This window comes from Vidua chalybeata, chromosome 3, assembly GCF_026979565.1.
Source record: "Vidua chalybeata isolate OUT-0048 chromosome 3, bVidCha1 merged haplotype, whole genome shotgun sequence".
NCBI lineage: Eukaryota > Metazoa > Chordata > Aves > Passeriformes > Viduidae > Vidua > Vidua chalybeata.
The window spans coordinates 62,354,409-62,376,963 of NC_071532.1; the positions used below are offsets into that span (position 1 = coordinate 62,354,409).

The 22,555-nt window shown below is 35.6% G+C and overlaps 1 protein-coding gene across 1 annotated transcript in view; it reads left to right on the forward strand.

The window, feature by feature from the left end:
* TRDN (triadin) overlaps nucleotides 1-22,555 on the forward strand; it is a 268,183-nt gene that overhangs the window by 70,964 nt on the left and 174,664 nt on the right. The window contains 2 exon segments of the mRNA XM_053937519.1: nucleotides 9,820-10,029; nucleotides 16,114-16,155. Coding sequence (XP_053793494.1) covers nucleotides 9,820-10,029; nucleotides 16,114-16,155 — 252 coding nt within the window.

The following is a 22,555-nucleotide window of genomic DNA, read 5'->3' on the forward strand; positions in this document are numbered from 1 at the left end:
AGTATTCAGTTGCATTCTTATCTCATCTGCATACTGAGAAGCTGGAAATGAAACATTTGATTTTTAAAATAATCACATTTCTAAGACAATGTAAAAAACATATCAAACCAAAGAGATACTTAAAAGAGAAAAATGTAAATTTCCAACTTTCAGATCATGAAAAGGTGAAATCTGGTGCTTTTTGGAAAGGAAGTAGCCCAGTGTCCCTTTTCCATATCTTAGTATCTAGTTTAAACTGCAGTAAATTACATTTCTCTTGTTATTATCAACTGCACATCCTCCAGTTTTGATTTTATAAAATAATTTATCCTATTTTTATTATTATTCATTCCTGTGGCCTGTTAATGTCTCAGGAAATTATTGCAAAAAGTGATATAATTGTAATTAAAATCTCTAAAATTTCCCAATAAAACTGGGAATAAAACATCATCTTTTAAAGCTGGTCCTCAGTTCTTTCCTTACTATTATTTCTAAAATAATTTCAGGTATGAATTATTGCAGATAGATTCACAATACAATCAGTCATATAAGACTAACAGCACAGAAGATCTTTTAATTACTGCTAATGTTTTCTTTGTCTGAGGTACTTGAATAATAGGAATAATGTAAAAAAAGCATGCTGAAATCCATATGCACACAGGAAACAATCCCACAGAGGAGAAGGTTAAAGCTCATATCAGTCTAATGTTCTTTAGAAGCAATTTTGCTAAGTTATGAGACAAGATTTCTTCTGCTTAATTTGAAGCGTCAATCAATGCTCTACTAGAGTATGAAATTCAAACATGTAAGGAAAGATGAAAAGTCAGCTCCAAATCTCTGAAGTTCAACTTTTAGTGTGATTTAGGGTTCATTTTGTATGAACTTTCAATGGGATGTGGACACCTAAATCCTTCAGATATCTGCTGACCTAACCAGGCCCTCTGAAGACAAAAAGTATATCAGCTGAGAGGGAGTTAACTTATTTTACTGCTGATTGTATTTTAAAGCACAGTGTAATTTAAGTCTGGCTGAAACTGGTTTTCACTTCCCCTCCTTGAAGTTCTCAAGGACATCTGTACAAATAGGTGGATCTTCATATGTAATTTATCTAATTCTATATTCCATATCTTGGCCTATTCTAGAACAAGCAATAGCTAGTATTATTTCTGCAACAGGGCCCAGTGATGCATTCCTGAAAAATCAAGTTTCTTTCCTGCAGGAGCGAAGAGACCTTTTTGCAGTTATATATATATTTTTTTCCTTTCCAAAATCTTCCAGTGATCTTTTTTATCAGTTACAGTGATTGCTAGAACAAATTGATTTTCCCAGCTGTGCTTCCCAGAATTTCTTCCCTACTACCCCATTCCATTCTCTGAGATTTTCCAGACAAACCATGCTCTATTGCTACTGCTTGAATTTCTCTCCTTGATCAGTAGGGAGGTGAAGTCCAGATTGCCCTCAGGGAATTCTGACTCCTTCTGAACAGCAAAGGTCCAAATCTATCATTTGAATCTGCATGGCACATATGTCAACTTCTTACATGCGGTACAACCAATCTTTTATATATACAAAAGTTTTTTTAAGGCAATCTTTGCAGGTACCCTCAGGAAAAAAAAAAAAAAAACAAAAAAACATTAGATACATGCATTCAAATAATTTTAGCAGATGAAAAATGAAGGTTTGAAAGTATCTTGTCTTTTTCAGCAGCCACTGTTGAGGAAAAAAATTTGTTTTAAATGCTTAGACTCTGCCCTGCCAATATACTTGCTCAGCATTCAGGGAAATGAAATAAAGAAAATTCCTGAGTCATAGATTGTATCTTCATATTGAAGAGTCTTTATTCCTTACATGTAATTGTCCAGTCCCTAGTGCAGCCTGGTTGTACAACACTGAAAAGCAATTTTTTGATCATACAGCTATGGATGCTTTCTAGTTAGTATTAGGTATTTTCTACTGAGATCCTTTACTTTTTTCCACATAGCCTGTAGGAGTTTACTGTATCTGTTTTCATGGAAAGATTTTGGTAGTGGAGGAGGATACAGAGGTGGTTCCTGGATGAAGCTGCCAAAAGCTTCCCCCATGTTTGATAGACCAAATATCTGATGGCCCCAAGATGGACCCACCACTGGCAAAAACTGATTCCATCATGATGAGAGTAGGGCCTCTGAGATATAAGATTTAAAAAGAGGAGAAATAAAATAAAAAAATAAAAAATTAAAAAAAAAAAAAAAAAAAAAAAAAAAAAAAAAAAACCTTCAGCCAGAGAGAGGAGAGAGAATAAGTGAGAGGAACAGCTCTGCAGACTGCAAGGTCAATGAAGGAGAAGGTGCCCCAGACACCTGCAGCCCAAGGTGCAGCCCATGGTAAGGCAGGCTGGCTCCCTGCAGTCCTACAGGGGAGCAGATCTTCACCTGCAGCCCCTGGAAACTCCACACCAAAGCAGGTGTGTGCCCACAGGAGGCTGTGAGCCCATGGGAATCCCATGCTGGAGCAAGCTCCTGGCAGAAGTGCGACCCTCTGGGGAATCAGTGTTGGAGCAGCCTTTTCCTGAAGGACTGCACCCCAGAGAAGGGTCCCACCCTAGAGCAGTTTGTGAAGAACTACAGCCCATGGGAAGGCCTCAAACTGGAGAAGTTCATGGAGGATTGTCTTCTATGGGAGAGACTCCATGCTGGAGAAGGGGAAGAGTGTGAATCCTCCCTCTGAGGAAAAATGTGGCAGATACAAGATGTAATGAACTGACTGACCACAACCCCCATTCCCTCTCCCCCTGCACCTCTGCAGGGAGGATGCAGAGAAAATTTGAAATTAAATTAAAGGAGTAGTTGAAAGATTTAGATTATATTTCTGATTACCAATTCTGATTGATTCAACTAATTTCCCTAAGTCCAGTCTGTTTTGCCCATGGTGATAACTGGTGCCTGTTTTCTTCCTGTTCCTATCTCAACCCATGAGCCTTTTCTTACATTTTCTATCCTCTGTCCAGGGAAGGAGAGGAGTATTATGGCTTTGGGGAGCACCTAGCATCCAGTCAGGGTTAACCCACCACAGTACCCTAAGCAACTGCAATTATTACCATCCCAAAATATATGTCACATGTTAGTGACAGCATTAAGAGTTTCTAGTTTTCACCCCATAGCAGTAGTATTAGTATTAGTATTAGTGCTATTAGTATTATTTACTGATACTGTATGAAGTACACAGTTTCTTTGGACTTGATAATGAAAACAGCTTGATAGAATGTATCTCTTTTTTTAAAAGCTGCTTATTGAAATCGATGAAATGAAAAGATTGGTGTACATAATTTCTTGGACAATGAATAGAAAGATTAATACTATCTACTTCCTGAAATTATCAGATGTTCTGTATTGATCAAAAATAAAACCAATACAGATATAATAACAGAAAAGGAAATTAAAAACGTACAGAGTACCAACCACCATAATAATTATAAGTGTCTTTTCTGCATCCAATCATTCAGCTAATTTTCATACACCATCTTCTCCATATTCCATAAACTCTATTCTATTTCTTTTGTCATGTAGAATTGGTTGCTGCATAATCTCTAGCCCTGCTTTCCACATTTCATAAAGATTATTACATTTTTATAACTATCAGTCACTGATAAACATGCATATGTTCTCTCATATACAGTCCCACACACAGCTTTCTAAGCCTCTAGTCTGCAGCAAAACTACCTTAAAGTCTGAGAAGTTGTGAATATACACATGTGTTGAGAGGTTTTTTTCTCTTTGCACTTTAATTATATAAACAGTAAAGCAACACTTTGGTACATTGTGTAATGAATTTAAAAGTGTGTAAATTCTGGTATCAGTTGTGAAACTCCTTTATTTATTTTTCCATTTAGGTATTCCAGTGGCCTTTGCTCAGTCATATATACAGAGATATAATTTGACACAAAAGAGAAGAAATTGCTGAATGTCTGTAATTTCAAGAAAAGATTTCTGCTGCATCTCTAAATAAACTAGCTTTTCTTTAAATTTTCACATTTCTGCTCAAAAGTTTGTAGAAGCTTATCCATGCTCAGAAGACCTACACTAGCTGCCCATCTCCCATTTTTGGGCTGCACTGTGGATCCTTGTCCTACTCACAGTCTGTCACAGATAACAGTGAGAGAGAGGAGCTTTCAAAGATAAGCTCAATTTGCCTACTTAAGCTGTCTTTCCCTGTTTCTATCTCCTTCTCTGTGTTAGAAAAAGTCTTGTATGTATATTTCCATGTATGTCCAATAGAAATCATGATCTGTGTTAGTGGATCTAGCTGAGTTTCTAACCTATTGAAGTTTTCCAGGGCTACAGATCTTCCATAGAAAATAGTTTTAAATCCACTTTAATTGCATCCTTTAGAATTATTTGGAGGAGATCAAAAGTTTTTAACAGCTGCAGTGCTCTTGCTCTTTCTCTTCTGAAATATTCTGCACTCTCTTGGTTGTTGTCCAGTATCTGCATTTTTGGTCCCTGATGCTGGCCAGATAAGATGATAGAGGCTCTCTGTTCAGTGCATGCAGTGGGTCTTGAAGGTCTCTCTTCTCTATGCTCAGCATTTTGTTTTCACATAAATATATAAACAAGACAAAAAGCATGAAAAAAGTCATTAGGTTGCTTAAGGAAAAAATATTATTACTAATATTTTATTGTAAAGTACTAATTACTGACCACAGAAATAATTCTGTCTTTTCCTTTGTGTTCATATAAGCCAAGGAAGAAGAAACCCTAGCAGAGATATTGAAATAGGAGGATGTCACAGTCAGGCATAAGGTGTAGGTGTAATCCTTTCTTGTGGTGGAAATTCTTTTTCTCACGTGGGGAAAGAGTGATTATTGTGATGCCTGCATGTCTGTGGACCCACTAAGCGTGATGTGCTGAGCTTGAAAAAAATGCAGCAGATTATCTTATATCCATTGCCCACTTCTTCACTGAAGGGTTCTAATCCCTTGTCCTCTTCTCCCTGTGGTACCCTACTTACTCTAGGCTGAGGCTCTGTCTGCCTGATCCCAACAGCGCTGGGTTGATAAGGTCACCATGTTAAAGCCCAAGGCCTGAGCTGGTTCTTAACATACAGTGTTGATTTATACAGCCATTTTTCCCTTTCCTGCTTCCTTAATTAGTATTTAAATATTCTAAGTGAAGTGGGATAGGTCAAACAGAAGCCATTAATGACCTGAATCCAGAACACTCTATAGCCTATTTACTGGAGTGCTCATCTGGGGAGTACAACAGACATATCAAAATCTACCAGCTCTCTCATTTAGAGCAGACTGCACTGAGGTTTCTCACATCCCAACTGCATTGTCCTAGCAACAATATTATTATTTAAAAGTGAACAACCTCTTTTTTTTAGTATTGTGACTAGCCCTCTGCTTTTAATATGCATAGCCTTAACAAGGCATTGCTCATTAAATATTTTACTTAATTTTTTTTGTCCTATTGGCAGAATAAGATTGTTATACATAAAATAGTTACGAAGTGACATAAATACAGAAAATTACTCTTTTCACCTGAATGAGTCTGAGCAGAATTGGTTTATTTATTCATTTTGGATGTTTAGTTTTGTTTTGTTTCATTTTTCTACTAGAGTAGTAGAAGGTGTAGCAGTTGAACTGTAAAATCAAGTCCCCATCCTTAACCATGGACTCCTATCCTTATTAAGTTTTAAGGAGATAATGCCTCAGCCCACAAATACAAAGGGTATTTTACCTAAGCTGCCAGGACTACAAGCTCACTCTGGATTCTGAAAGTCACACGGCGTTCTCCTCAAAGTCACCAATTGTCAAGGTTTATTTATACTTACAGGACCTTATGGGTCTTCAGATTGTATTCTAAGTGACAACTCTGAAACCAGAGGAATAGTAAGAATCTCGAAGTTTTAGCTGTTTGGAATTTAGCAAATCAATCTGTTGATGTAAAGATGACATTTGCGACCTGATGGGGCAGTCCTGTGTGCATGAGAAATTGTGATGTGCAGTCAGAGGTATATATCCCTGGAGTAATCTTTTTATAGAAATATATATATATATAACTTTTAAAGTTCCCGTCCTCATTGAAAATCAATACCAATCACAACCCAAAGTGCCAAGAGGCTCTAGCAGACATGTGGCGGTGGATTAAAATTGGATGGCTGAAATTGTAGCAGCCTTCAGCTGCACCCTCCACTCCTGTGATGGATGTTGCCTCTCCCAGAGGAGGGACAACTGATCTGCTCATGAATCTCCTGATCCACTGCAGTGCTCATCGAAAGTAAACTGACTTGGATTCAGGCTGGTTGTAATACAGACACAGAAATTTGTCTTGAGAGAGAAAATGTTTATTATATGGATGGCAAGGATACCTAGAAAATTTCAGCAATCTGATTTTAACCTGCTTGTAAATGTAGAACTCAATAGGCTCCATAGGTGATTTCAAAGCAACAAAAAATGCCTGTCTTTCTCAGTCCCTCACTGGGCACCCAAAGCCTCACTGACCTCTTGGGCAGGAGTTCTGCCTAACTTTGGCACTTTTCTGAGAAAAAGGAAAACCACTGCTGGCTGAACTAATGAAAACATTGTGTATACATCCCCTTTTTCTCTGTTGTCTAGCTTCATAAATATTATCACTGAAGGCTTGCAGGGAAAGTTAGAACTAGTAGAAGGTGGACAGAAATGAACAGAGCATCTAGATGCCCAAAAGCAAGAAAGAGGCAGAGAAAAGCATGAGGATAACACCTTGGGTAGTACAATAATAGAATGCTTGTGGAGAGAGGGAGATCATCTCAGTATTACTGCCTCTTCATTTTGGAGTCATGAAATGATGATGGTATCAATGTACAATCCAACTGACATGAGATTATGTAGCAGCAAACAATGTCTTTCTCAGGAGTCATCAGATAAAATCCTCCAGTCAATTTTGTTTATATAGGTATCTAGGGACATAAAAATCTAATTTCTATTTGCTTTAGGGCAACCTGTCTGTTTTTTTTTTTTTTTTTTTTTTTGTGGGGGTTTTGTTTTTTTTTTTTTTTTTTTTTTTTTTTTTTGTTTTTTTTTTCAGGCAGTTCCAAAGTTACTGTCCTGTAGATTTTGCCTGCCAGTCCTGTGAGGATGTTTTTGATAATGTAAAACATTTAAAACAACACTGGAGATCTTTCTTAGGCCCCTGAATCACACTGCAAGCACCTGTATCAGGAACGTCCAGCAGTATAACAGTATTTTCCTAGCTTGACTTCCAATCAAATTTGAATTAATAGCTGTTCACTCACACTTTAATGAATGCCACAACAGCGATTTTATTGTATAACATCCTGAGTTTTTAAAGGGAAATCTGACTGGACTACATCAATAGCCAAAAGCTTGTCATAGATAACCTTCTAGCATACTTGAGCTCTGTCTCTGCAGCATTGCTCTGATTGATAAATCACCAGTTACTATTTTCTTCACCAAAGCAGACGCAAAGTGGTCTGAGTTTGAAAAGTTATGTATATTAAATAGTAAGGAACTATTGTTACATAGCAACAAACCTAGAAGAATGATCCTTTGACTGGTAATTATAAGTCTGTATCTGTATACACACATAGAGTTTTAATTGTTTGTATTATAACTGCAAATATCTGCCACTAGGATGTCCTTGAAGACATGCTGTGGTACTAATCAGATTTGTCAAGATGAGACAGTACCTTTCTATTCTCTCTTACACACCATAAACTCTGACTGATATCCCCAAGGGGAAAAAAATGCATAATGTGTCATTTATGACCTGTTACATGCACAAATTACTTGCATCGTGTATGCAGTAGGATAACAAAATGCTATTGATTTTGAATTTGACTTAGGAAGCTGATCTTTATTCTTAGTTGTCATTTGACAGACTTTCCTCCTGCTGTGAATTGTTTGATCTAAAATTTTTGTTTGGAGCAATGGAAGCAGTGATGGTTTTATAAAAAATTGTATACATTCTATCATAGGAGATAAACATTATTTATAAGCAGAATAAATATTCTATAAATAAGAATAAATTTCAAATAAGTAACAAAAAACATGTAATATGCCAATCTTGTTTTGCTTTTACAACTCTGCTGTGTAGCAGAGCAGTTTTTCAGGGCTGGAAGTAAGGCACTGATGCTTGTGCAGAAGCAAAATTAAAAGGCAGAGCTAAGGCAACTACTCATTAATACAATGCACTACATAATAAAATAAAAAAAGAAAGAATTCTATAACAGATTAGGATGTGAATTTGAAAACTCAACAGGTATGACAGGTTAAGAATTAGGGAACCTCTTCCACCAAAATTATCCTTCCCAATTTTATATGGTTTTGTCAGATGAATAAAGGGGCATTTCATTATCACGTCAGGATATTGTTTTAACATTCTACAGGAAAGGAACAAAACCAGTATTCATTAGCATAAGGATCAGAAGATTTGTTTAGGCAAAATAGGAAGGAAAAATGTATGTACATATGGTAATATTAATGATTTTATCCTTTCTTCATTTATTTCCTTAAGAATATAAATGTTGTGATTCTCAAAGAGAGTCTAAATAGACGTTGTGATGGTAAATATTGGAAAGTCTTCAACAGCTTCTACCTTAGCTCCAGCAAAAGTTTCTCAGTGCCTATTTATCATTTTCTATGTCAAAAGTGAAATTGAATCTGCTTACCTTCATATAGAGCAACTCTGTCACACAGAAAATATCATTTTTATAGGTTGTATCAACCGTGACAAGCGAACAGCAAGCAAAAAGCAAAGATCTGCACAAACCAGGTGTCACCTGATTCCTTGAAATTTTAGATGTCTGTATGGGCAAGGGTCTCTTAAATCACTGGAATTAATTTATGCAAGTTGATGTCAACAACCAGACCAAGAACACATGCAGTATATCTTTGAAGATTTGAACTGTAACATACAAGAAGATATTGTAAACTAAGTGGAGATACTGTGGTTTTCTACTAATTTGAACTGTGGTGTTCGGAGTACTTTTACTATTGTATATAATGGGAAAAAAAATTACCTCCCTAGAGTGTTTAGGTTATCAAAATGTATTTTATGAAGCAGATTGAGAGCTTTCAAATACAGTTAGGTTTCAGTTACCATAATTTTGGTTTGTGTCCAGAATTAGCATTATGTCCAGAATTAGCATTTTTAATACCTCAGGATGAAGTAGGTTAAGTCACTACTGTTACTGTCCATTACTACTGTCAGCTGGTCCCTTAGCTAAGTAACATTCAACTTCCTACCAGCTTTTTATTACCAAACCTATGCTTTCTGGAATCAAGTCTGATTTGGCAATGTAACTCTTATTTCTTAGGAGATTATTTCATTAAGTGAAAATTCCACAAAAAAAAGGTATTTAAAAACCAACTACAATCTTATTAACAAATTTAAGGATCCTGGACATGGAAAACATTTGTGTTTCTGTTAGATTAAATGAAGTATATATATTTCAACTGCTACTGATATGTCCTTCACAGCAGAATTCCAGCCAAACCTCAAGTGGCATAGATGCATTAGCTCCATTAAAGTCAATGGAAGTTCACTTAATCACATCACCTGAGAATCTGGCCTACAGCCCATAACAAGACAATCCTTTGGAGGGTAATAATATTTTATGCTTTCATCAATCACTCTCCTAGGCCTGTAGCTATTTGTGGCAGATTCAAAAATGTCATATAATAAAAGACGCTGGTTGTGACTATTTCTTCCAGAAAGTCCAAGAACCTCTTTTTAGCAATACAACATTTATACTTATTTTAAACATTCTGACGACAAAACAGTTTCAAAACAGCATTCATATTCTTGGCTTTAAGGCTCCAAGTTACAGTGTTTTCCTCTGTTTTGTCTGTTTGTACAGGACACATGTCTACAACCACAACAATAATAGATGGTAAGAACGGATCCGTTCCTTCATCATCCATGAAAGTGGGCAAGAAATCAGTGACAGAAGACCTCGTGACAACATTCAGCTCACCAGCAGCATGGCTTCTTGTTGTTGCTCTGATTGTTACCTGGTCAGCAGTAGCTATTGTAATGTTTGACTTGGTGGATTACAAAGACTTAGCAGGTAAAACTTAGCATATTCTGTTTGACACCTTGTATATTCAAATTTAAAAATTTATTAAGAAGCATCTATTACAGAAATATGCCTGTTGCTCACCTCCCTGGGGACAGCACAGTGTCTCTGCTGAGTTTACCAAGAGAGAAAATATTATAAGAAATGTCAGAACACATTTATTTACACCACATACACCTTTATAGTTTAAGTCTCTCCATTTTGCAGCTCATCCTCATCCTGGAAAATAAATATGTTGATAGTAACATAAAATATATATGAGCATGTAAGGTCAGATTTTTGTTTTCCAATTTCTATATAATTTTTTTCTAGAAAAATGAAATTAGTATTAATTCATATTTTTAAAAATATAGTCTTTAATAGTTGCCTTGAGTATTCTGATATTTGCTTACACAGTTCAGTGATCAGAAAAATTTAAAAGAACATACTAACCTTAAAACTGATCTTCAAAAACCATAAGTACAGAGGACCAGATTCTTAATATTAGCTAAGGCACACCCTTGCCTTCAATAATCTAGCCTAGTTTTAAGACTTGAGTAGATAAATGAACAAGATCAAGCTTTATGGTACATATTGGTTACAGGGGACAAAGATGAAGATGAAGTAGGACTGTGATCACAGTACAAGGACTGTGATTCTAATTGAGGAACATAAAAAAAGAGCAGCAAATAAAAAGAAATAGAATATTTATGCCTTTTATCTGGCAATGATATATAATGGAAAATAAATTAACTGCCTATGTATGTAAAGGGTATGTAGTGTTCTGCAAGCATTCAGCAGTAAAACCTTTGTGAGGCTAACAGCTGTTAACACTTGGGAAATGTATGTGAATCAGAAAACAAATTATTAGGGCCCTTCTCTTCCTTAAATGAGAACTCCAGCCCTAAAGTTATCGCATCTGTCACAATAATTAACTAGGAATTGAAATTCGGACTTCAGCCTTTTAATTCAAAAGAAATTGAGTTGATGTTTTGGAGTAAATTTCCTGGACTTTATTAGTTTACTGATAAATTCATAGATTTTTTTTTCCTGTTATATATCAATATTGACTTCAAGATTTACTTAGAAAGCTTTTGAAACACATATAGATCTTGAAAGAAAACAACAAATCCTGGATCAATAGACATCACAGAGCTTGAAAGGTGGAGAAAATGTACCACAAAACTTTCTTAAATTTTCTTCTCATCTGTCTTTGTTTTCACAAGGACATCTCTGCAGTACCAGGAAAACATAAAGTTATTTTTGAGACATCCTTCCAAAATAAGCATCAGATTTTAGTTTGGACACCAAACACTTGATGCTACAACAGAGAGACAAACTAAGAGAAACTGTTATATTCAACTTCAGTTTTCCATATTAAATATTAATCAGTCAATCAATCAGTCAAGTTAATCAAGTTCTTAATATGTTTTCAATGAACAGTCAAGAACCAGGGCATAACTCAGACTAAACTCTTAAACTCAGAAATTTCTGAGCTTGCTATAAGGTCACACATGCTCAATAAACAAGTCAGGTTAATGCTAAGCAATAAGAATCTGTATCTGTACCAGTCTGAAGGAAACTTTCTAAGCAGATGGAATTCTGTTCACATTGTATTGGTTAAATGAGCTTAAAACTCAAAAATGTTGATGGAAACTGCCATTTTCAGACCAGGATGTAGAAATAAAACAATGTTAAATTTAATCTGCAGGGTGAGTTTTGATTTTGTGAAGGTCTCTGAAAGATACTTCAGTATTTAGAGCTCATGAGTTTGTTTCTTTTCCTTCCCAGCAATATTTCTGTTCCTAAGTGATTAATTAAGCCAGCATTCAAATCAGGTCTTGATAGTCAAACATTAAGAGAAGGAACTGCTGTACTTCTTTAGACCAGGATTTATAAGACTGTTTTCTGTATTTACATACATATAAGAATAGTTGCATAGCTGTTATCCTAACCCATAGGTTTCCACTCCTGATTTCTTACTGATTTTTTTTTTTTTTTTGCGCTAAACCCAGTGATTTGTAAAAGTACCATGGAAATAACTGAAGACTGTACATGGAATCATGTAGCTGGCATTATTGATACAAGAATGATTTTCACTTTTGGACAGTTTGCCTACAGCGGAAGTAATGCCTCCTTTTCATATAGGAAGTAGAATTTGGGACAAATTTCTAAGTGGCTCCTTAAATCTAAAACCCAGTATTTTTTTGTCTTGGGTTTGATATTGTTCTTGAAAAACCAGACCTACAAAAAAAGAGCAAATAGTTAAATTTGGGACTGTAAATTTAGTTTTGCAAGCATGATTAAAATTAATTTTCTAGTTTTCAAATGCACATGAGAGATGCCAAAGAAATTATATTCATCTGTGTGCTGTTTAAATCCATAAAACACAGAAAAAAAAACCTCAAAGAACACTTTTTTCCTCAAAGAACACTTGCCTTTCATAAGCCAGTGCTTTCAATTTCTTTCCCATTTCTCTACCTGAAGTTCCATGAAGTTCAAGTTCAGAAAGTATGGACAGCATATGAATGAGGCAGGTTGAGAGAGCTGAACTCAGCCTAGAGGAGACAGGAGGGTGACTGAGGAGCAGCCTGAAGATTTTTGAAGGGCAGTTAAAGAGCTGACAGAGGATTCTGATCTAGGGGGCTCCCACAGGGACTCTCACTACGTTTCTGTGCAAGAAATGACCGCCTCCATAGCAGAGCTGTAGCAGTGATTGCGCCGCACAGGAGTGAGCGCAACAGAAAGCAGGAGCAGGCTGACCTGGTAAACCAGTCAGGGAACTGTGTGGCTGAGGAACAGACATGGATTTTTTCCCCCTGATTGCACTACAGAGCCACTAACCTCTGGAAAATACAGGAAGTGCAATCCCCTAGATGAAGAGTTGCCTAGAGTACACAGAGATTCATGGAGCTCAGTAAAAACACTACACGAGCTAAGTAGAAAGTACTTTAAACTTGAACCTGAGCTTTCTTTTTCTTCAATAATTAACAATTTTACTCTCATTACCTGAAAGGCAAATAATTCCAAAAATACATAAATTATCAGTATAAGTATTTTAGCTCTTATATTTTCTTTTAATTTATCAGTATGAACTTCACACTACCGTCTGCGATTAGAGTGCCAACCCTTAGATTTTGCTTCTTGATTGCTATGGTTTCACATCTTTTTAAAAGTAAACTATCAAGTTTGTGAAATTTTGACAATTTATATAAGATGACATTTGTCCTGGAATGATATGAAAAAGAGATGTTTAGTTTCATCCTAAAGTAGATGTAGTAAATTACTTTTTGCTGGCCCTCTTTATTCAGCATTTGTAAAGTAGCTTATAGAACTGAGGGAGGCTGAGGGAGCTTAACACTTAGGGTTTAGGTAAGTGAATTTAGATTACACGAATTCAAGCTCTGCTCGCAGCAAGATTTAAGACACAGTTTTGTGTATTTCTACACCTCCAGATCATGATGGCTGTAAACTCTATAGCACTCTGTATTATTCAGGAGGTGCTGGTTATGACAAAAAATATAACATGGGGGCCCTGTGTCACAGTTTGCATGTGTAAAGCTTTGCTTCCTGGGTGGTTATGTGTCAGTTTGTTCAGAAGTTAGGACATGGATAGAATCCACAAATTAACATTAGCTTTAACAGCTGATTTCAAGGAAAGTATGAGACAAGAATTAGATCTGTACTGAAAGTTTCACTCCTGTTCTATCTACCCAGAAGAAAGAAATTAAATTTTTCAGTGTTGTGCTTTAGTGCATTATGCTCATTCCTTTGAGGAATCAAATGAAAGCTTGCATTCCTATCATGCTGTATTGTACAGTTATGAACAACTATGAACATAACTGAAATATTTCGAATGTGGTATGAAGGTGACATGCATTACAAAAGCTTGAGAGAAGAAACCAAAAATCTCACGCAGTACAGTGTGTATGAATATGGAATAAGTGGTATATCACATTGAAAAATCTAATATATTTTCAGAAATGAAAAAAGTTAATTTTGGTTTTATGTGTGCTTTGCAACAGTTCATTACTTCCACCCTTTGTGTTAGAAAACACACCTTTTTAACAGGCTTCATAATTAATGAATGTATTTCATGCATTTCTTGAACACATAACTGGATTATACATTTTAATTGGTAAATGCAACTCAATAATTTAAGATTATTTTAGTCCTTGATTGCCCAGGAATCTATATTTGCTAATGGGCTAATAGAGCATTCAAAATTCCCTGCCATCTCTGTGACCAATTACAGCTAATTAACATCCCCCTAATTTCGGATCCAGAGTGTTCAATATTCAGAGTAAATTGACAGTGATTTAGCCAGTCACCTAAAGGCCAGACTAAATCAAACCTAATGAAGCCTCACCAAATCTATGAAACCCAAAATTACCTACAAAATAATATAGGTGAATATATAGAAAACACACTTAGTAGATGCACTTAGTAGAATGAGCTTGCTATGTTGTTTTGATAAGTAAAAAAATCCCATGGGTATGCTCTTTGTTGGGGCTAATTTGTTTTGCTCAAATAAAGAGGCTTTTTAGAGACCTGTAACAAAGTCAGACCTTTGTGGAGGTAATGCCTTTAGGAATGGAGAGTTAACAGTGCATGGAGCTCCCATCCAGTCAGATGCTTTCTTTAATTACATATCTCTAATCTTTTAAGTTAATGCAAAAAATCTGGCCAAATGTTGTGGCGCTTCCCATACTAGCTTCTGAATAACACGGTCTGAAGTCATCATTTCCTTGCCTGAACCTGTGGTCATTTTTATTACTGCCTTGCAGTCACAGATGGATTTTGTCTGGCCTTGGGGAGTATATAATAATTATAAGGCATATGCACATACATTTTTCCTCTGCAGTATCATCTCGCTGTAGTCACCCTGTTGGGCTAATGTTCACTGGAAAATTTTAAGACTGCAAAAAGAAGGGTGTACCTATTTTTGTTTTTGTGCTTTATGACTATATATACACCAGTTTTTAAACTGAAAATATATTTGTATTTAGTCAGGAAAAAGAATGAACTTCTGGATTAGTTTAAACAACCAGCAAACTTAATGGAACTTAATATAATTTTTTCTCTTTTTTAAACATGCAAAGCCTTAGACAAACCTCCTACTCTGAAATATATTTTATATCATGTTTATAAATGTCAATTCAAAGCATGATTGAACATCCTATCTGTTTCAAAGTTCTTAATGAAGTTCTTAATTGAATTATATAAGACTTCAATTAATGTACCTAAAACCTACAAAATATTTTTTCTGTCTTCTATGAAAAAATCCTTTAAAGGGATTTAAGCCCAATTCCTATTTAAAGAAGGGCTGCTCAGACGACATCTGGTTTCTTATGTTTCAGTCTGCAGCGGATTTCATAGTTGAGTTATAAACTCCTAGAAAATGAGTTTATACTGAAAAGAATGTCAGTCTATGAACTATTGCAGTATTGCATGTGCTGCTTTCATCCCAAAAGGTTCAGTGTATAAAAGATGATAAATTTTGATAGATCAAACTTTGCAAGGTTATGCAGTTGAAAATATGAAATTCCAGAAACTGTCTCAATGTATAGGGAAAAATCTAATAGGAGAATTCATGTTTAAATATGCTTCATGGGACACAAAATACAAAGCAAATTTGCAGTGCATAATGGTATCTGTGAAATTTCTAATTTTAAACAAACAAATCAAACCAGTAATTCATTCCAGTAACAATTGCAGTGATGCAATTCTTTGGTTATTTTCTGTTGAAGAAATTGAAGTAACTCAACTAGAATCACCTATATGTAATATATTCTTTTCAGCAATAGAATTTGTTTGTCACTTGTGAAAATACTGTGCTTTGTTTGACCACGTTTTTACCTTGCTGTCATTCACACTGTATTATCTTACATCTAGAGCATACTGTTTCTCTTTTTAATGAACTCAAATTTCTGCAACATAACAGGAGCCCCATAGAGATTAAACAACTCCTCACTTCACTCCTTAAGTGCTTCCTTTAGCCAAGAGACAGCTGAGAACATTCATTATTGCTAATGGTGTTTCTTTGTTTTTTTTTATTGACCTTTCTGGGGTTCATGCTGTTGCCATCAGGTATAGCCACCTATTCACAGCATTGCGATGATCCCTGTTTCCCTCCTGGTAAAGACCTTCTGCCTGCAGTGTTCTGAATATGTGTGTGGATGATAACAAAGCATGGGCACGAGCAGAAGCCAGCACATGGCAACACTGCTTCTCAGCTAACCCAAACTCTGTCTGGCTGGGGCTTGCAACAGCCTATTCCTCATTTTCTCATCATGCTTCAAGTAGGTCTGACAGCTAAGAGATGCCCCCAGCCAGGAGAGTCCCAGGAAATGGTGTCAAACTGAGGTATTAATTTTACACTTATGATGCCCTTTAAAGGGCATTACAGATGCCCTTACAGATCTAAAGATCTGTGTTCCTAGTCAGAGAACTGAACCCATAGAATGAGAAAAAATAAAGCTTCAAAATATTTTAGATAAAATATGTTTCAGAAAACACCACTTAATGAAAATCTGAACTATCAAATCAAAACCTTCCAGCTGTTATCAAATCAAGTCATATAAACTACACTTAAAGCCCACCCTAAACATACACTCCGATCCACATGTAGGGCTATATCAAATGGACCTGAAATTACTCAATTACTTTGTGAGAGTTTGTGAATTTCTTTCTAAATTTTGGCAAGTAATTCTAGTTATAACTGCTTCTTTCTTCACTTTCAGGTGAGGTTTTCTCTATGAACTTGACCTCAATATAATTATCTAAGGTTGATATTAGAAAGAGACAGCCACAGGCTGTTAATATTTACAATTTATGTACTTATTAAATGGACATTACTGAGAAAGTTGACTCTGCACTTTTTGGACAGTTTTTATATGTAATATAATTTAAAAATCAATTAGTATTTTTATACTAATAATTCAGTGGTACCAACCAGAGTTTTAACTGTTTACGGCTTAGAGCTATAAGCTTGACAAAAATGTTAGTCTATGAAATAGAAATGTAAGACGTAAGAACAGTTATGTTGATAAACTGGAATGGTACTAATAGAAGACTATGTGTATATTGAGTTTAGTATCTTAGATGCTACTTTTCAAAAGATCAAAGAGTAGAAATAAAGAAACTTACAAATATATAAACTTTCAAATTAAAATATAGGTCTCTATATTTATAGTAGAATATTTTACTAAGAATAGAAGATGTTTTATTACCACAAGCTAGTGTTAGGCTTTTGTATTGTATCAAGGACAACAGAAATTCTGTCTTCATCAGCTGTACCTTGTCAATGTCAATGAAGTAGTTTATATCTCATAGATCAATCTTTGCACCAGATAATTACTATCATTTGTAACTTAATTGCATTCAATTCACTGGAGTCAAAATATGTAATTGATGAAAATCCAAGGATTATTAACCAATTTGCTGCGATTCATTAAAAAAAAAAAGGCCACCTTAACAGAGGTTGAGCTTTGAGTATACATTTAACCATTTGACAAGCAAAAAAGATTGATAGGAAACTACATTTCTGGCAGAGTTACTAAGATGTGAATAATGACTGAAGTGATTTGCATAGATAATCAATTAGTCACTTTTTGTTATGCACTTCACAGAAATAAATAACACAGACTATTAAACATAACCAAATTTTCTTGAGTGGCTACAGCAAATTATACCATGTGGTTACTCAATTCTTGTATCCAAACATCACTTTTAAAGTATGCATTATCAGTCCTGATGAAGAAAAGGGGTTTTCTGTTCAAAAATACTTAGTCATTTCATGAAAATTGCCTTCTATCTTCTTGTTACCAAGAACATGCCTAATGCCAATTGCAGGACTTGAGGTCTTTCTCATTGCCTAGTTTCAAGGAGTTGTGTTAAATGTGAGCTATTAATTACCATAAAGATTAAAAATTTGATTTTAAAATCATTTGGAATTAAGATTGTGAGCCAGAGAGACTTCAGAAATGAAGAAATTAATTGTTCAGGACTGTTCTCACATTTTTAATCAAATTACTGTTTCTGTACCAGTAATGCTAGAGAGCCACAAAGAATCGTAGCACTTGATGTGGTGTTTGAAATTACTCAGGGATTTTTTTAGACATATTCAATACCAATAACACATTTTAATAGACTATTTCTTAAATAATTATTTTAAATATATTTGTATGTGTTTAGTGCAGAAAATCCAAATAATCTTCCAGATATCTCCAACAACTAACAAACATTCTCCAATCAAATTCAATTACGTTGTCCTAGAATAAGATTTCTTTGAAAGGTAGTATACAAATTCCTTCCATTTGATTGGAATTCCTCCTCTGTCAGCTTTGACTCTTCTAAATGTCATCATTTTCCAGAAGATTCTGGAATTCTGATGTTTCCTCTGAAAACAAAACAACAAAACTGTTACTATGTTCACAGCAGTGACATGCCAGCACAGGAAAGAGGAATTTTTTACTGATCTGAAAAACATCTCTTAAACTATACCAGGTAATAAAATATTTTGACAAACAAAACATTCTGGCAATGCATTTTTGTAGAATCAGTGCTGTTCTGGAATGTAAATAATTTATCAAGGGGAATAGTTGTATAGACCTGGCATTAATTATGAATGTAAAGTTACAAATCTAAGTGCTTAGCCAGTGTACAGTAACAAGAAGGATTTGAATCTGAAACAGCATCACTAGCAGGGTCCATGTCACATACCTCAGTAATAGGAAATTAAGGTGACATGCCCATGCTAATTTTTCAGACTTCCTTTCTAGTCAATGGAAAGGAGTGGGTATCTTTGGAAATTAATTAATGTAACCCTAAAACAGATTTCAGAGGAAAGAGAGACACTTGCCTTCTGAAGGTTGCAATGTCTTTCTGCACTGGCTTTTCAGGGAGTTTAGGAACACCAGGGATTAAGTATCCTTCCAGGTATATTTCACTAAATAGAATAATCTGAATTTAAACTGTGATTAAAGGTAATTACATAGTGTCAACTAAATTCTTCAATATTAATTGTATGTTTCATGTCCAAATTTAACCTCCTAAGTAACCATTTACTTCCTTTCCCCTCCTTCAACAGGCATTTATTGATTGTTTACTATTTTATCTAAGACTAAAAAGTTAGCTCAATCCCTATTTAAAAGTTAAACAAAAGCTTAAACTTCACAAGTCTGTATCTATCTGAGAAATATTCTGAGAAATAGCCTCTTTAAAGTTCAAATGCAAAATCCTGCCCCCTCTACTTCCAGAGCAATGGATTTTATGTGGTATATGATGTAATAATTACAGTTCAGATCAATTATATTAATCTATAATAATATTAATTATAGTTGTAGATTAGTTACAAATTCTATATTACACACCATATGTTAGCAAAGGAAATATATTGTGAGCTTACTTTTAAAATAATTAGTCTCCTAAGATTTGCTAAGAAATAGGAAGTTGGATAGAAGACTGCTAATCCAGTCAAATATGTTGACTACAAGATTATTGTAAAAAAATCTCATCATACTTTCAATTGCTGGACATCTCTAAATTAAAAAATATGAAGCTTACACTTTGTTATGAAAATCTGCATTCTTTCAGCTTCACTCATGAAGTAAGAGTATGCAAATCTTCTGGAAATGGTTGTCTCTCTTTGCATACATGTGAGGTAAATTGAATCCTTCTCTGTACTTGTTAACACCAGAATTGTTTAATTTCCTTTATATTTCATTCTACTAGAGAGCTTGTAGCACCTGGTGTTGTCAAAGTTGTTGGGAAAATTAAAATCATGGATTTAATCAGTCTTAATTTTCACTTCAGCATTACTTGGTGTGGTGTTCTTAAGAATCCTAGAACATATCATTACTATTAGCACTACTCTTAAAATCGTTGGAAATACAACACAAGTTAAACAGAAGATCTGTGCAAGAGGACATAATTTTCCAGGTTTGTGCCACTTGCATCAGACCTCAAGTGAGCTCACAGTAACTTTTTGAATACAAAATTTCATTTTGCAAATACCAATAAAGTGTTCTCTACACAGCTCCAAACTGATTTTTCTAAACTTTCAATGTTAAACAGGATTTGCAACTTGTGCCTGTTAGCATAGGCATGACTGGATACACAATTTTGCCTCTGGACACTTATAATTTCTAATCCCTTTTCAGAGTGTGGTATGAAGATGTTATGAATTAAAGACCAGGATATGATGTTGAAGACTGATTCATCAGCAAAGATGGCTTGCCTTGGGGTGGTTGGAATAATTTCCTCTGCTCTTGATCTTGCACTTCTCTGAGCATTTCCCTTGCCTGCCTGGGGGGACAGCTCTGCTACCTGTGAAGCAGAAGCAGTTCTTAAACTGCTAGTTGATAGACCAGTATATTAAAATAAATTGATACCAATTCTTGTTTAGTTTATAGCTGTAGTCCTTGCAGCTGTAAAAAATCTGTGGCTGTAAAAGCAACTGAGCCCTCCCTAAGCAACCAGTGGGTAATAGGAGGGTGGATAGCCACAACGAAAATCAAGGCAGCTGTCCAAAGTTAAACCATCCCTGCTTGTGAATCAAAATCTTGATTATGCTAAGACACCTCTGGCCATGCCTGTTCTATTAGTCCACTTTGACTCCTTAGCACCTGCAACTCTAGATTAGAATAAAGTGTAAATTACATCGGGGTCAGGTCACAAATTTACTTTTTAAGAGCCTAAGCGTAGGCATTCCTTATTCTGGTTAACGCTTGAGAAGACAATTTGTGGCAAATCACTTGAAAAAAATTAAATCTCTACATCTCAATGCATGAAGACAATGCAAATAAGTGTCATGCTAAACAAAGTAAATATTTGGTGGTTTACTACTCAATCTTTCTGAATAAAATAGTGTGCACAGTAGTGCACTAAATTAATTTCTTTACAACTCTGTCATTGCATCATGTCACACCGTTAATTTATTTGATGTGTCTGATTGTTCAGCAGCACATACTATAATACAATATTCACAAAATATTAACTATAATATTTCTTTGGTCTGCATTATCAACAAGCAGATGCAAACCAATAGAACGCCTGGTCTCTTGTGTTTCAGAATAATTAATTAGAAATAACATGAACATGCATAGTGATGCATTTATATTTCAAATAAAGCTACATCTAAGTTTTGTTACAACGCTTTAAGAAAATAGCGGTTCATACTGCTGTCACTGAAGAAGTTACTTTAAGCCTGCACCTTGCATGATTTTTAGCCTGCAAGTCCATGTGAGACTGTATCTGATTAATGCTGAGATTTGCCATGTGAGTCAGAACACTGCAATCAGAAGTAGTTCTGAAGAGACTTGTCTTTAGCTTCCTACTAAAATATTTACTTACAACAGAGGTATGGTTCCCATCTTGAGAATGTTAAATTTAGGATACATATTTCTATCAAAACTCCTAGGAGCAACACTAGGCCAAAAATTCAAATCAAATTTGTAGTCTACCTTCAGTTGTTTGTATTTGTGCGAAAGCTTTGCACAGACCAGGCACTGACTCAATCTGCAGTTTCAAGTATAGTGGGCAGAATTGTAGACTGAAGGAGGCTTTTACCCCTTCCTAAGCAATGTTTGGTACAAAGTTCAAGAAAGTAGAAAATTGCTGCACAGAATGGTCACAAGAAGAAGCCTGTCAGAGATGGGAAAGTCCCTCTGAAGTAGTGTGTCCGGTACAGAGAAATCTAGTGAAATCCAAATTGGAAAAACCTTTAAGGGAGTACCGGTATAACCCACTGATGGCTGCACTGCCTGGGTGTGGATACAGTGGGCAGCAGAAGTCTCACTTCCATCAGAGGTTCCAGGAAGGTGAAGGACATGAAACTGCACAGCTTCCTTGTTTCCCAATTTGCTTGTCTACAGGGGCAGTGAGACCAGAACAAGTATGCACATGTGCACACGTATATGTGAAAGAAATTCTAGAAAAGTTGTGAGAGAAGAACCAGAATCACAGGGGTATGTGTTTGAAAGCAGCTGTCTCTGTGCCACTATCTGGATTTGTATCCCTGTTTATTCTGAACTCATGTTAGTTTTGGCCTGAGTATGCACAGCTTTCTTCCTCCCATCCTGTATGTGTGGTCCATGACAATGATGTGACCTGTCTGAGCAGCTAACCCGAGACCTGAGGCTCACCAATTTCTTCAGCCAGGACTTGTGTGAATGAAGGAGCTCAGCGGGGAGATACGACATGAGTGGGACTGAATCCTAGATGGGCATCAAGAGGCAGGGGATCTGAGTCAGGTTAAAAACTGAAATGAAATGTTTATCTAAAATGAAGAATATTAGAATGAAATCTGTATTTATATTTTGCCCAGCCAAGCCCCAGAAGGAGAGCCAGAACTTGGAGTACATCATCAAACCAAATTTTACACTAGGTCCTTAATCACTCTGTGAACAGCAAGTGCAGTAAGATACAGTATATACCAGCCTTCCACAGGAAGGAGAGCTGTCCTCAAATGCTTGAATAATAAAAATTAACATTCACAATCCTTGTTTCTGCTAAAAGAGGTAGTATAATTAGTCCT